The 14,143-nt window shown below is 56.0% G+C and overlaps 5 protein-coding genes across 5 annotated transcripts; 2 read left to right on the plus strand and 3 right to left on the minus strand.

Annotated features, from left to right (window-relative positions):
- Positions 1-322: 322 nt before the first annotated feature.
- J7T54_000277 (uncharacterized protein) lies at positions 323-937 on the plus strand (the record flags this gene model as incomplete). Its single annotated transcript, XM_051508085.1, has 1 exon — positions 323-937. The coding sequence occupies one exon, from the start codon at positions 323-325 to the stop codon at positions 935-937; it is 615 nt and encodes a 204-aa protein (XP_051360833.1).
- A 131-nt stretch (positions 938-1,068) lies between these two features.
- On the minus strand, positions 1,069-3,237 carry J7T54_000278 (putative polyol transporter-like protein; the record flags this gene model as incomplete). Its single annotated transcript, XM_051508086.1, has 1 exon — positions 1,069-3,237. One exon carries the CDS (start codon positions 3,235-3,237, stop codon positions 1,069-1,071), a length of 2,169 nt encoding a protein of 722 aa, XP_051360834.1.
- A 1,067-nt stretch (positions 3,238-4,304) lies between these two features.
- J7T54_000279 (Mitochondrial carnitine-acylcarnitine carrier protein) lies at positions 4,305-5,296 on the plus strand (the record flags this gene model as incomplete). The annotated part of the gene is made up of 2 exons (XM_051508087.1): positions 4,305-4,419; positions 4,488-5,296. 2 exons carry the CDS (start codon positions 4,305-4,307, stop codon positions 5,294-5,296), a joined length of 924 nt encoding a protein of 307 aa, XP_051360835.1.
- A 153-nt stretch (positions 5,297-5,449) lies between these two features.
- J7T54_000280 (uncharacterized protein) lies at positions 5,450-7,855 on the minus strand (the record flags this gene model as incomplete). Its single annotated transcript, XM_051508088.1, has 3 exons — positions 5,450-5,454; positions 5,521-6,214; positions 6,266-7,855. The coding sequence occupies 3 exons, from the start codon at positions 7,853-7,855 to the stop codon at positions 5,450-5,452; spliced, it is 2,289 nt and encodes a 762-aa protein (XP_051360836.1).
- Positions 7,856-10,992: 3,137 nt separating this feature from the next.
- On the minus strand, positions 10,993-13,989 carry J7T54_000282 (uncharacterized protein; the record flags this gene model as incomplete). Its single annotated transcript, XM_051508089.1, has 2 exons — positions 10,993-11,287; positions 11,339-13,989. The coding sequence occupies 2 exons, from the start codon at positions 13,987-13,989 to the stop codon at positions 10,993-10,995; spliced, it is 2,946 nt and encodes a 981-aa protein (XP_051360837.1).
- Between the last annotated feature and the right edge of the window lie 154 nt (positions 13,990-14,143).

Raw genomic sequence — 14,143 nt, forward strand, 5'->3', positions numbered from 1 at the left:
CCACAGGTCTGCATCGTCACCCCCTCACCACAGTCGACCGTGCCGCTTAGTAGACACACGTCCATGCACTGCATGGGCACGTTCTGCGAACATGCTAAGTCGTAGCACAGCTTACTTGTAACGACCATACCCGAGTACAATAATCGTATTGTTAAGGCAGCAAGAAGTGTAGTGCACAATGACGTCAGCAAATTAACTCGTCCGTCGAGATGCAGTCATCCTCATGCTGCGCCCTTCATTGACATGGGACCTTCTCCCCATTCGATTGAGAGTTCTTGCACCACCTGTCTGTCTTTCTTTCCCCTCAACCATCAAACTCACAATGGCGACAGAGAACACCACGTCTGAGACGCTCCGCCGTTACCCTCTCAAAGGGTCCTGTCACTGCGGCACCATCAAGTACATCCTGCACCTCAAGCTCCCCCATAAAGCACATCTAGACCCACGACCTCGCCAAAGGATCTATCGCTGCAACTGTAACATCTGCCACAAAGCCGGCTTCCTCCATGCCCGCCCCGACTCGGCCCCAGACGACTTCCTCCTCCTCTCACCACTGGACCCCATGAAGGAGCTAGGTGATTACCAGTGTGATGCGAAGCAACTTCACTTTTTCTTCTGCAAGACCTGCGGCGTGCGGTGCTTCACATTCATGGGACAGGGAGAGGTGGTCGACGCAGATCTAGACGCTCTTGGCGTGGGCGAGGAAACCGTCAAGGCCTGGCGGCCGAACTTGAAAGGCTGGACAGAGGGCAAAAGAGATCATGGGTGTTATCTGAGTGTAAACGCCCACACGCTGGAGCCGAACCAACCGGGGTTTGACCTGCGAGAATGGGTTGAGAAGAAATGGGTATGCTACGTGGACTACCTCAAAGCTGGTACGGACGAGGAAATGAGCTTTCCAAGGTATGAGAGGCCGTTTGAGGGAGGGACCTACTAGCTTAAGGTGAAAATCGTTAATACTACGGGACGCTATCATAAGCTGCCCTCCGCGCATATAATCAGTACATCATGATTGTTCCATTCCCTGAGAACATGAGAAAATACTCCACAGTACAAATTACAAGAAAATTAATAGTACGCCGGAGGGGCTAGCCTCCGCGGCAGCGTGGCAGGCATCTCCACTGGTCCGGACGTCATGACAGGCGGCGGCATCATCAAATCGGGCGAGTCGGGCGGTGCCTCGGGCGCGATCCTCACGCACGACCCCGTCTCCAGGTTTCGCGTCGGCGGCGAGAACGTGTTGTCACTGACACGCTTCCAGGGACCCCAGATGTAGTCATGGTACAGCTCCGGCGGCGGCTCGTCCTTGCTGAGGATGTAGCGGCGGACGAACCAGGGGAGGTACTCCTGGATCTGAAATGACATGAAGCGGCGCTTCGAGACGGCGAAGACGAGGTCGAGATCCTCGAGGGAACGGCCCTTTGTCTCCTCCACGAGGAAGAAAACGAGGATAAAGGCGAGGACGTTGAGGCCGGCGAAGAGGCCGAGGGAGCCGCCGTCGCCTAGACCGTTCTCGTCGTCGCGGATGGCAGGGTAGAGCATAGAGAGTAGCCCAGCAAAGAAGAGGTTGGTGGAGATGGGCCACGCGGTGCCAGCCTCACGATGCGAGAGGGGGAAGCTCTCGGACGCAAGGGTGAAGGGAATGGGACCCAGACCGGGTGAGTACGCCACTGCGAACAGGTACAGGAACAGAGCCACAATGCCAGTCCTGTTGCTCGTGTCTTGGATGTTGTAGGACAACGCAGCACCCAGCATGAAGATGGCCATGAATGGCAGCGTCATAAGCAGCCAGCGCCTTCGGCCCAGTGTGTCGATACTCCTCACTGCGGGAAGACAGAACAGGAAGTTGATGGCTCCGAACCCAAGACTGTATGCCATGGGCTTGATGTGGCTGTCCATGTGTGCGACGGAAACATCCGAGTCACGCACGTCGCGTACCAGCTCGGTCGAGTAGAAGGCAAAGACGTTGACACCAGACAGCTGCTGAGCCACGTTGACAGTCGCCGCTGAGATGAGCGCGTTGTAGAGGCGACGCTGCTGGAACAATTGGCGGAAAGCGAGGAGGAAGTCGTGGATCGTCCACCAGAAGCCTGGATTAAGATGAGCGCGCGAGTCCGCCGTCATAGCCGCCCCCATGGATTCCTGCTCGATGGACTTATAGACGGCGTACATGTCGCGCAGCGCTTGGAGCTCCGTGTTGCGCAGCTGGCGGAGGATCATATAGGCTTTCTCGGGGCTGTAGTTGGGCCCCTTTTGGAGGTGATAGCGCGGTGACTCGGGGCACACAAAGACGGCCATGAAAAAGAGGGCCAGCGCTGGGACCAGAGGCGCGCCCTGTATGAGGCCCAGCGTGATGCGATCGCTGGCGGCTGTAGTGAAGAGAAGGTTGAACGCGAAGCCCAGCATGATGCCAAAGGCCACCCACAGCTGCCACGCGAGGATGGCGGACCCTCGCCAGAAACCGACGGCTGTTTCGGAGGCTAGGATGGGTGTGCTGACAGCCTTAACGCCCATACCGAGGCCATTGACAATGCGAATGAGGAGGAGTGCAGTCCAATTCTCTGCGAAAATAGCAGCCACCGAGCTGGTAAAGAGGAACACCGAGGCCACAATGAGCCCACCACGTCGTCCATAGTAGTAGTTGATGGGGAGCGACAGGGGGCATCCCACGAGTGCTGCTGCGAACCAGGCCGCAGCGTTTGTGCCTCCAAGCTTCCATGTTGAATCCTCTGTGAGACCCCATTCCTCCGAGTAAAATGAAGCGCCGTTAAACGAGGACTGCACAAATCCTTGGAGCAGCGCCGCCAGCGACACTGTGATGATTACCTTACGCATACCCCTTTCACTGAAAACGACATCGCGCTCGCGCTTCAAGAACCGTTTCTCCTGAGGCGTCAAGATGACGGGAAGGTCCTCTCCCATATGAGGGTCAGAGGACCGGGAGACCTCATCGTAAAGACGAATGTCCTTGGCCACGCGGGCCGCTCGTAGTACCTTCGCGAATTCGACATGTGGGAGGTATAGCTCTGCAAAGTTTTGCACGTCTTGCTCCAGCTCATCATCGTTAAAGTAGGCTGCAATATCAGTATTGAATCTTTTCTTCCAAAGGAACCAGGGCTCACCCAACGGATTCTCGATAATGGCTCGGTCGTTGGCCCGCCTGTTGTGAATCTGAGCGGCGAGCAAGTCGTTGGGACCGCCAGCGGTAGAGAACTTTCTCAGTGGAAACGACGACATGATTAGCTTGCCCAAAGGCTCCAGGCCATGGGGTCTTTCAGATAAGGAGTGACTGCACCACGAAACAGCAAAGAAAAGCGAAGAGACGTGGAAACGAGACTTTCCGCCTCAGTATGGAGGCATGGCATTATATGTGGGACGAGCCTCGCCAGGAACATCAACGCCACGCATTACGCCTTTGATCACCCTGACGCACAAGGATGCGTTTGCAGATAAGGACTCTAAAAATATCGCCAAATCGGGGAGGACCCTGCTTTTTGAGCCTCCTGGCTGACAAGACGGCCGAAGCTCTTGGGGACATGAACTGTCAGCCATCAAGTGGCGGTTGTTTATGGGCATCCAGCAGCAGACGCAATACACTATCATACTTCCCCGTGGAGGCTCAATTTCAATTTCATCCGTTGACACTTGTGCGCCCCGTGCAGCTTGACTGGAGATTGAGATCTGGGGAGATGGGGTGCTGGTGGATGACTGACGGGGTGAAGTCAAGAGTCAAGACCCTGCATGCACTATGCGCAGTAAGGCAAGCCCACTAGCGATCGTCCGTCCCGCAGCGGCGGCCAAAGCTTCACGCTCTGGAGTCAGATGGCTTCGGAGAGCAGGAAATGTCCAAGCACGTGTCATTGGACCTTTGGGCTGGGATATTTGTACGCACTCGTACCGCCAAGGTTGCCTGGTGAGGTCGCACCGCGAAGTCAGCAGTCTGGCTTATTATGGCCTTCGCCCAAGTGCTTACCTCTTGTAGCGAAGCTCACTACATGCATGCCCCCATTGATGCATACCTTGATAGACACCTGAGCCCGCCAATCACGTCATCCAGTCTCGGCCAGGCGCCGACCGACCGCCAGAGTGATCGCGATACCAAAGATTGTGGCACCGGGTACCACCCGATTCACCATTCATTCTCTTGTCCTAGTTCCCAAGACGCTGAATCTCATTCAACTTGACCATTGTATAACATCTTCACACACTTCGAGGCATTAATTCATCCACAGAATCAGCCAGGCCGCCTCTGAGCCCGCTCGTCCCCTCGGTCAGTAGCCGCCGGTCGCTGTTGTATCCGTACAATGGCACCTGAAGATGTTGTCCAGGCTGAGCTGGAGCACCCCCAGGGCGGGGCGAAGCAGACCGCAAAGGATCTCTTCTCGGGCGCTGTTGGCGGCATCGTGCAAGTCCTAGTCGGTATGTGATACTCTTTGTCTCCTCTCCTATTGCGGTGTACTTGTGACAGCCCATCTGACTGAGACCAGGCCAACCCTTTGACATTGTCAAGGTCCGCCTCCAGACCACCACACAGTACTCATCTGCCCTCAATGCGGCCACATCCATCTACAAGACCGAGGGGCCTCTTGCCTTCTACAAGGGCACCCTCACACCTCTCGTCGGCATCGGAGCCTGCGTGTCCGTGCAATTTGGCGGCTTCCACCAGGCCCGTCGCTTCCTCGAGGGTCGCAACGCGAGCCACGGCAAGCCCAAGGACCTGAGCTACTCTCAGTACGCCCAGGCCGGCGCCTTTGCCGGTGTCGCCAACTCCGTGCTCTCAGGCCCCATTGAGCACATCCGCATCAGACTCCAGAGCCAGCCCCACGGGGCGGGCAAGCTCTACAACGGGCCGCTGGACTGCGTCCGGAAACTCGGCGCGCACCGCGGCGTCCTGAACGGCGTGTACCGCGGCCAGGCCGTCACCATGTGGCGCGAGGCTTTCGCCTACGGCGCCTGGTTCACCGCCTTTGAGTACATGATGAACACGGACGCGGCGCGCAACAAGATGGACCGCAAGGATGTTCCCGGGTGGAAGGTCGCTCTGTATGGCGGTCTGGCCGGTGAGGTCCTCTGGCTCGCCAGCTACCCCTTTGACGTGGTCAAGAGCAAGATGCAGACCGACGGCTTCGGCGACAAGCAAAAGTACCCCAGCATGCGGGCCTGCTTCAGGGACACGTGGCGGGCCGATGGCGCGAGGGGCTTCTGGAAGGGCATTGCTCCCACTTTGTTGAGGGCCTTGCCTGTGAGCGCGGGTACCTTTGCGACAGTCGAGTTTGTGATGAGGTTGCTCGACTAGACGAGACACCATTACGGTAAATTCAAGGCGCTTTTGGAGATCGACTATTCAAAAAGGGGATGGATGCGGGCACCAGGAATCCCGACAGCAACGATAGAAGAAGGATGCAACATCTACTGATAGATTTGAAGTGGACATATATTTTTCACTGCCTTATCCTACGTTTTCCCCATTTTCGATCCTACGTTGCAGGATATTGCGCGCAAGTTGAGGCGTCAACTCACCAAGCTCAAGCTCCTCAAGCACCTTGCGCGCCTCGTCGTTGTCGGTGAAGACGCGATCGCTCGCTGTCTTGAGATTGATCGCCTTCTCTTTGCCACCCTCCACGGGCAGGTTCAGCAAGCGGAGACCGTCCTGGAGGGTTGCCAGAGCGGAAGAGCCGCCCGGGATAAACCGATTCACGACATCGAGCACCTCGGCCACGTCGCGAAGATACTGAGCGGCGCCATATGTGGTGAACTCCTGACGGAGCAATATGTCATTCAGGAGCTGGTCTTGCAGCTTGCCGAGGGCCTCGCGCCAGACGCGACGGAAGGATGCTGTAGACAGCGGCTTGGCCAAAAAGGCTAGATTGCGCGTCAAGATATGCAAAGGCTCGTCAAGTTCGGGAGAGACATTCAGCGACGCCGGGTCCTCCACTACCGACGATTCGCCGATTGTGGTAAACGAGGCGCGCTGGCCATAGGTGCGGAAGGCCTTTGTATGGGCGGTGTTGAGCGTGGAGACAATGAATTCGTGGGCCGTCTTCCTGCGCAGGCTGTATGCTACAATCATTTCGTCAAAGAGCGCACCGTCTTCGGACATGCCCATGGCACTCGATGTCCTGTCTTTTACCTCGTCAAAGGTCATGCTGCCAGCCTTGTTCTGGCCACCCGGCTGAGGTCCGCCCTGCAGCCGCTCCCACAGCTCCAAGAAGAACTATTCTCTGTTATTCACTGAACGCATCTTTGTGTATCACAACACGCTTACCTCTTCGCTGCTCCAGTCCTTCAGAGTGTTGGCAATATGGTCAGCGCTGCCCAATACCTTGCACAGACGCTCCAAGCCGCCCGTGCCCTCCAACGCGGCAAGCTGCTCCTTCGAAGCGCCATGCAGTGTCCGCCCAAAGGTGGAAGTGATTGATAGGTATGCCTCAAGTGAATCGCGCAAGACGGCATCGTACTCTTCGAGTATATCAATCTGGATATTGATGAGGAACTGGATCTTGTGGCGCACCTTGCGTAGCCGGCTGTACTGGCTCGTGACAGAGCGCAAAAGGTCCGTGACACGCACGGCCGCAAACGTAGGCTTCATACGCCCGTCGGCAGCATAGTCGTAGTCAATTTTTCGGTCGTTTGCTGACTCCAGGATATCGTTGAAGCGCTTCATGGCAAAGTTTCGCTCCGCCTTGAACCACGAGTCAAAGTGCTCGTCCAGAATCTCGGTCGTCAAGCCCTGCCAGCCGCGCACGTCATCGCCGCCATCGTAGTTGAACCTGGTGCGCAGATTCTCATCAAAGCTCGACACCTGCGAGATAAAATTGCTGAAGAACGAGGCATTGCTGATGGCCTTGTTGGCAATGTCGTAGACCTTCTCGCGAATGACGGGCAGCAAGGATGTGATGAATGCGCAGACGGGATCGACGTAGAGTAGGTTGTTCTCCGCGTCCGTCTCTCTGAACTTGGCTACCAGGAGATGACCAAGGTTATCGCGCAAAAATTCTTCCCACTTCTCCAATGTCATCGTCACCCACGGAAAGCAGTGCGTCCCGACGGCCTGGGCATCGCTTGTAGGCTTGTCGCCGAGAAAGTGGAAGCGGAACTCGGCAATGAAGATCTTTGCCATGACATCCAGAGGCAGAAGCGAAACTGACTGGGTGCTATAGAGCACCTCGGGCATTTGTAGATCAATGAGCTTCTCGAAAGAGGCAATCCATTCATCGTCCATTTGGGACTTGGGGTCGACCTTGGGCCATTTCCTCGCGCGGAGAACGGTCTCAAACTCTTCCGACATGATGGCCTTCATTTCCTTCCAAAGGCGATCCGTCACGCCCTCCACATAATCGACCAGATGCAGCGCCTCGTCGCCTTGGAGCTCCTTCAGTCTTGTCGCTAGCTGCTTCAGCTTGGTGTAAGGCTCGAGAGCCGCCTTCGGGCTCTCCGGAAGATGCGATCGCGCCTCGCTCCGTAAATTCTCGACCTCTTGTACGAGGCTCAGGTATTTCTGCGCCAGGTCCACCGCGCGCAACTTCTCCATGGGCCGCTGCAGCCGGGCAATGGCCTGGTCCGGGGCATCGGACGCGGCAGTAATAGCGCCACGTCTGTCTATGCTCTCCTGCAGCTGCTGAAACTCTTCGATCTGGGATTGTATCGCGCCCTGGCGGTCGCCCGCTGTGCGTCGTGCCTCGTCGAGCTGGCGGACGGCATCGTCAAGCTGGGTCTGCAGTTGGTTTCGTTGCAGCTCTACATTGGCGAGGAGCTCGTCGAGGGATTCCAGGTCCGTCGTTGACTGGAGCTTGTCATTTAGATAATCCTCCACCCGCGTGTCGAGGGACGTTCCCTGTACGAAGCTGGAGGCCATTGTTGCTCGTGGATGTTGACAGCTAGCAATTATATGACGGTGCATCGTGGGGTGAAGTTGCAGTATCGGCTAGGCGGGGCATGCAGGTAGGGGGACGATGGTATCATCGGACCATGCACTCTCCCCAGAATCAATGGCTCTGCTGATTCGAGTCTCGAGTGGAATTTAAGCCGTCGGGTCTTTCCGACGTTGAGGTATACTTTGAGATGCAGACATACTGCAACGGTAAACTGTTCCTAGCTGGTAGTTCGACGAAATCAAGGAAGGATAAATGTCACTCACGCGCTTTTAAGTGATGCTAATCTACCAACACCATATTTGTGAACCTGTGTGATGAATCTGATACTCAACAAACGAAATTCATTAATAACGAAAATATGCTCATGCGCAATAGCTTCAAAGTCCTGAGAGCCTTCATCGCGAGCCGCAAACAAAAAGCAGTATCGCGCTTAGGGTAGCCTAACTGAACACGCGGACTAACTAGTAGACTGGCATCTCGAAGTTCTTCAGTCTTTTGTGAACGCCAAGATTGCTGCCAAGATCGCGGAAGCTAACGGTCGCACTGCTGCCTACCTATTGCAGCTCTGGTGACGGAGCTGATGAAACCGGGAAAACGAGTCGTCATCTTAGCACGGACGACTAAATTATGCGCTGCTGCCCAGCTCTCGTCAGCTAGCGATTGTCATGACAACGACCCTCTCTGCCAACAACATTGATCTCAGAACAAGCACAGCCCTAGGCAAAAAGTCTTTGCTCAGCTGTCGGCCTCATTGTTTGCAGCTGGTGCTTGAAGAGGCCAATTCGAATCACCCAATTGATTAGGGAGCTCTCGAAGTGAAATCTCAATATCCAGGACCCTGAAATAAGGTTTCCCGAAGGCAAGCTGCAAGCGCACCAGCCACCAAAATTACGCCACATAAAACCACTGAAGGAGAGTGGGGCAGGTCTCGCAGCAGCCACTCACATGACGGCGCCACGCAACCTAGGCCGCAACGTCACCCACTCCTGCGGCGTTGCTCTGCCAACCACTGCCAATGACAATAGAAAAGGGAGTGGCTGGGCAACCCGCTCACCACCATCCGCATCATCCCCGACGGATCAAGGCTGCGGTTGGCTCATTACCTGTAGACCAGCCACATGATTCCCATTCTCTCTGCTCCTGTCTCCTCCTTTTGCTTCCTGGATCCTCCACGTATCGACGACACTCATTCTTCGACCGAGCGCAAGCGAGTTCCAACTCTAACCTGCATACCTCGCAACCGAGAGACTAAGTGTATCCCTCCCTCCCACTACAAGCAACCCACCCTCTCCGCAAGGCAGTCTCACGTTGCGCATTCCAGGTCGTCGTCGCTCGTTCCCATTATCGTCTCGCCTGTACTCTTTCATTCCAGCCGTGCACTCCCCCGCTGCGAAGAACAAGACATCGACGAACAAGACAAGCTCTTTCAACGAAACACAACGTCCCGAGACTTCGACATTCCTGAAGCAAGCTACGCCTACAGTATCGAAGACGCTCGCGCAGAGTTTCACCGACACCCTCAACCCCTCTCGCTGTTGACGAGAGCGTGGGTGTGGGCTATTCATCACAACTCCAACGATTCTCAACGGCCGCTCGCGCCTGTCTGATCTGAGCGCACTGCTCAGAGACAACCGCTGCTATGGGCAGCAGTAGCAGTAGCAGCAGCAGCAGTGGGAAGCCGAGATTCGGGATGCCCAAATTCCGAGTGGGCTGGTTCCGTAAGTTATAGCCCCAAGTTTCAAACACATTCAATCGGAATGCGGGTTGCTAACATGTCTTGCCAACAGGTTGGGTACCATTTGTCGGCTACCACCACATGTTGATGATCTTGATTGCGGTTGCCATCATCCTATTGTCACTCCTTCTCGCCGGTTGCTCATCCTCATCGCCCCTGATCCCCGGCATCTTCCTGCTCTCCCTTTACTACAAGGAGTACGAGGCCGTTCCCGATACCGCGCAAGTCGACTACAATGTCCACACGGCCATTGCCAACATTGCGGGCGACGCTCACCTACAGGCCCGCGTGGGCTACTTTGGTATCTGCATCAACCCCGACGGCGGCGCATGGCTGTGCAGTAACAATGCGACAGCCCTCGCCAACGAGGTGGCCGTTGACCAGGATCCCCTCAATCTGATCTGGCTCGCCGCGCAGTTTAAGGACATGATTGTTTTCCCCTATCTGATCATCATCGCCATCGTCTTCGCCTTCATCTGCTTCATCCTGCTCGCCACGTTTCCCGGATGGCACGAGGAGGAAGACTCGCAGGGCTCCGAACGCGACGTCAAGCCTTTTCCGTCCCGACCTGTGTCTCAAATCGCCCTGGCTATCATCTTCATCTCCTCTATCTTCGTGCTCGTCTCTGTCCTCTGGCAACATACCGCATCTGTGGCCGCCTCCGTCATTGCGCAAGACTTTGGAAACGGCTCCGTCAGGTCCGGCGTGGGCACAGACGCCATGGTGCTGGGTTGGTTCTCATTCGCCCTGCTCATCGTCGTGACCATTGGTCTCTTGGTCATGATATTGAGTATACGCGTGTTAGCCGACATGGCGGCATGAGGATGGAGATTCGACACGATACGAGGACAGTCCGCAGGATGAACAAATGATAGACATGTGTATATGGGATAGATGCACAGTGACAAAAGGTTTGGTCGCATCAGCATTGGCGTTTCAGGAGGCGTTTTCCATGATATTTGGGTTGACGGTCAGGTCAGTCCGTCAGCCATAACGAGCGAGGCTCTCGCATCTATCGCGAGATAATCGGGGCCAACGATGGACATGCGATTTGATCTAATGAAGGATGGAAAATGCGGAGGACAGGCAGGTATAGACCCGCCCTGTACTAGTGTTAAAGATTGAGGATTTTGATTTCAGGCACGCAATATGATCAGGTTCACCGCATACAAAGAGGAAAAAAGCTGTCTTGTGTTTGAGTGCTCGCGTGCTGTCAAGTTTCCGTAAACAAACAAAACCGTACAAGACCCAGCTGATAGTCAATGCATACCCAAAACCCAAAACGCCTTCTGAATGCTGCCCGTAAGGCACTAGGAATCGATTTTCGCTATCACCCATCTGTGCTGTTGCACTTCACACCTCCAATCCACTGACGTAACGCGCTTATGTTGGGCGCTTAAAGGGATGCGCCTCGGTGTTGAGCACCCACTCATCCAGGCTAATGACATCTGGCTCGGAGAAGAGCAAGTAGTAGTACTTGAGCGTCTCGGCTATCCAGAAACTCTCCATCGCATCCAGCAGCTCAGGGCTGGGGGCCGTCACGTCGCCAACGGCACTGTTGGCCATTGTGGTGCGGGTGGCGGTCAAGGTGGCCTCGAACATGCTCCACCCCTTGTCCATCCAGGTCGAGTCACCGGTGATGCGGTACATGTACCACACGGACTCAATGGCTTCGGGACTGCATCGGTCAGAAGACTGTCAACGTAGGCAGGGTGACACTGAAACTTACCGAAGGATGTACTTGCGCGAATTGATGGAAACAAACCCAGGGGGGTATCCCTCGGACTTGATGCGCTTCTGCACATACTCTGTGTGGGAAGGGGGCTTTTTGCGTTCCGTCTCGTGGTGCGGTGCGCTGTCCTTGGGCACCGTCTTTGAAGCCGGCACATCGCCCTCGTCCGCTGGTGGAGGCGTCGGAGCTCGCTTCTTGAGCGGCGCGCCTCGGTATGAGTCTTCATCTTCGGGGTGCTCCTGAGCGGCCTGCTCGAGCAACTCGGCCTGCTCGTCCTTGAAGGCATTGAAGGATTTTTTCTCAGCTTTCTCAGCCGGCTTGACATCTTCGAGCTCGGCGGCTTCCTTCAGACGAGCGACTTCCGCTTCCTCCTTAGAGTCTAACTTGTAAGAAGCCGACTCTGGCGGCGCGCCTTGTTCAGCCAGAGCCTGGAGATGAGCAGCCTCCTCTGCCTTCTCTTCGGATACACCCTCCCACCGGAGCAACTCCTCTTCGCGCCACGCCCGGGACGGGTCAAGGATGTCCCACCACATGGTCTCGTTGAACTCGCATTTGTCGAGCGACTCGCAAGGTATGACGTTTGCAGATTCTGGCATCAGACCAGAGGGGAAAAGCTGGTAAGCCCAGACGCATCCGTCTGTCAGTTGCTTGGCCATCTCCACGTCTGCCTCGCGCTCGAAGATCTTGCCGCCCAGACCGTACATGCCGCCGATGAAGCAGGTCAAGTGCGCGACCTCGAACTGCGCCCGGATGGCGGTGTCCGGGGACAATGTCACCTTGGCGGGGAAGAGGACGTTCCAGTCATCAGGAGCCATGGGCCTGAACATGAGCCACTCATTGGTGGCATTGACGGCGTCCTCGTACAGCTTTTGGTACTTGTCCTCAAGGCCTCCGAGCAAAAGGTACTCCTTGGGAAAGTACTCGTAAGCAGAGTCCTGAGAACCACCCATGTGGAACACTTGCGTGCCATAGCCGCTGGGCACAAGACCCTGAGGCACGCAATCCCACTCAGCGGTGGTGCCGTCTGCTTTGAAGGGAGGGCTGGCACGCTTGATTTCGTCGTCGGTTGCTGTACGGGTTTGTTCATCGCGCTTAGCGACACTGGCGCTGTCCTTGGCCAGCGCTTGGTTTACCCCCTCCTTCTCACCGGAGACATATCCCACGGGGTCCTTGCGGGCGTCGTCTGTTGCAAGTTGAGCTTGCGCTGCCTTGCTAATCTCGTCGCGCAGAGTGGTAGCAGTTCTATTGCAACCTGACAGATCGATATTCTCTGGGAAGAGACCAGGGATCAACACGCCGTCCTTCGACAGCTGGAGGAGACCATTAGTGATGCGGTCAATCGCATCGTAGTACTTGTCTTCCTTGGTGAGCTGTGCGAGGCGTGTGAACTCCATCGACAAAGTGCCCAGCTCAGCAATACCACTCCTGGTGCTGGCGATGCGGGGTTGGGCGACGTCTTCGGGCTTCCAATGATAGTACAGCAAAGGCATGCGATTAGGGGTATCAAACACGCCAAAGAGGATCTCGCCCAGCTCGACAGCCTTATCGAGCAGGATCTTGTGGTTGCCCTCGGCCCCGCCACTGACGTCGTATGCGGCAAGCAAACCGCCGAGGTATCGAATGGTTGTCTCGAAGACGGGAATGTCGTCTTTCGGCGTCCAGGTGAAGTCGATGCCGGCAACAGCCTTGACCGCTTCATCAAACTCCTCCTTCAGACCGGCGATCCAGAGCGTATCGAGAGAATCCACCAGCGTGGCGGCCCATCCGCAGAAGGGATCGCGATATTTGCCAGTGACAGGCGAGAGCTCGTCATGCATCCAGGCATGCTTGGCGTATGCACCCCAGCTGCGGGCAATCTCCTCCTTGACACGCTGCTGCCTCTTGACGCGAGTACTCTTTTGCTCCTCGGGCTCACGCTGGAAATCAAACTGAATCTGGGGGATCTTATTGGGCGCGCCGCTGGGCAAGGGCGTGATAGACTCTGACGGCACCGGGAAATGCTCTGGCTGCTTCTTCCAGTGTACCCTCTTGAACTCGGGAATGTCGTCCGCTTTGCCCTGATCCACGGCGGGACCATGCGCCAGTTCCACCTCGGGTTCGCTTCCCCTTGTGTCATCGGGCGCAGTCTTGCTGGGGGTTGCTTTCCAATCTGCACCTTCTTCATCGTGCGATCCTTGCAGGACCTTGTTCGCGCCCGTCAAATCTTGTCCATTGCCTTGCCCAACCTCCTCGCTGACCTCTATCTCTTGCTCACTCAGCTTGTTCTGCTTCGCCTGGTCCCCAGAGGATATCCCATTGTCTTCCAGATCGGGTATCTCCACGCTAACGTCCTCTACCACCTCGCCGTGCTGATTGGCGTATTCGTTGTGCGAATCGATATAGTCGACCTTGTCGTTTTCGTCCATGTGCGCTGGCAATTTCGCCTCCTCTTGCACGGCTGGGTTGGGCTTAACATGCTCCACGAGCGGCGTTGAGTCGTCCTGGTCGGCCGGATCAATGTCCTCCAGTTTCTCCCGCCCTGTCTCGTATACAGCTCGGAGACCGCTATAGTTGGCATCGTCCCATGAGTTTTGGACGACACGGTACAGTAGGAAGACAATGACAACCGCGCAGAACGTCAGTAGACGCTGACGCCGGATGGGTAACATGGCGAATGGTGATTGCCCGGTGCACGTCGCGCGGTTTAGGGAAAGATCAAATTTGTTGACTGCATGTAGTAGATGGCATGCTTCTCGACGTATCGTGTGAGCACGGCGCTCTTCGAATCTGTCGGGTCAGTCGATCGTTCGCGGCGTGGTGTCG

Source organism: Emericellopsis cladophorae (genome assembly GCF_022114955.1).
Source record: "Emericellopsis cladophorae strain MUM 19.33 chromosome Unknown NODE_39_length_213758_cov_118_025819, whole genome shotgun sequence".
In the NCBI taxonomy this organism is placed as follows: Eukaryota; Fungi; Ascomycota; class Sordariomycetes; order Hypocreales; family Bionectriaceae; genus Emericellopsis; species Emericellopsis cladophorae.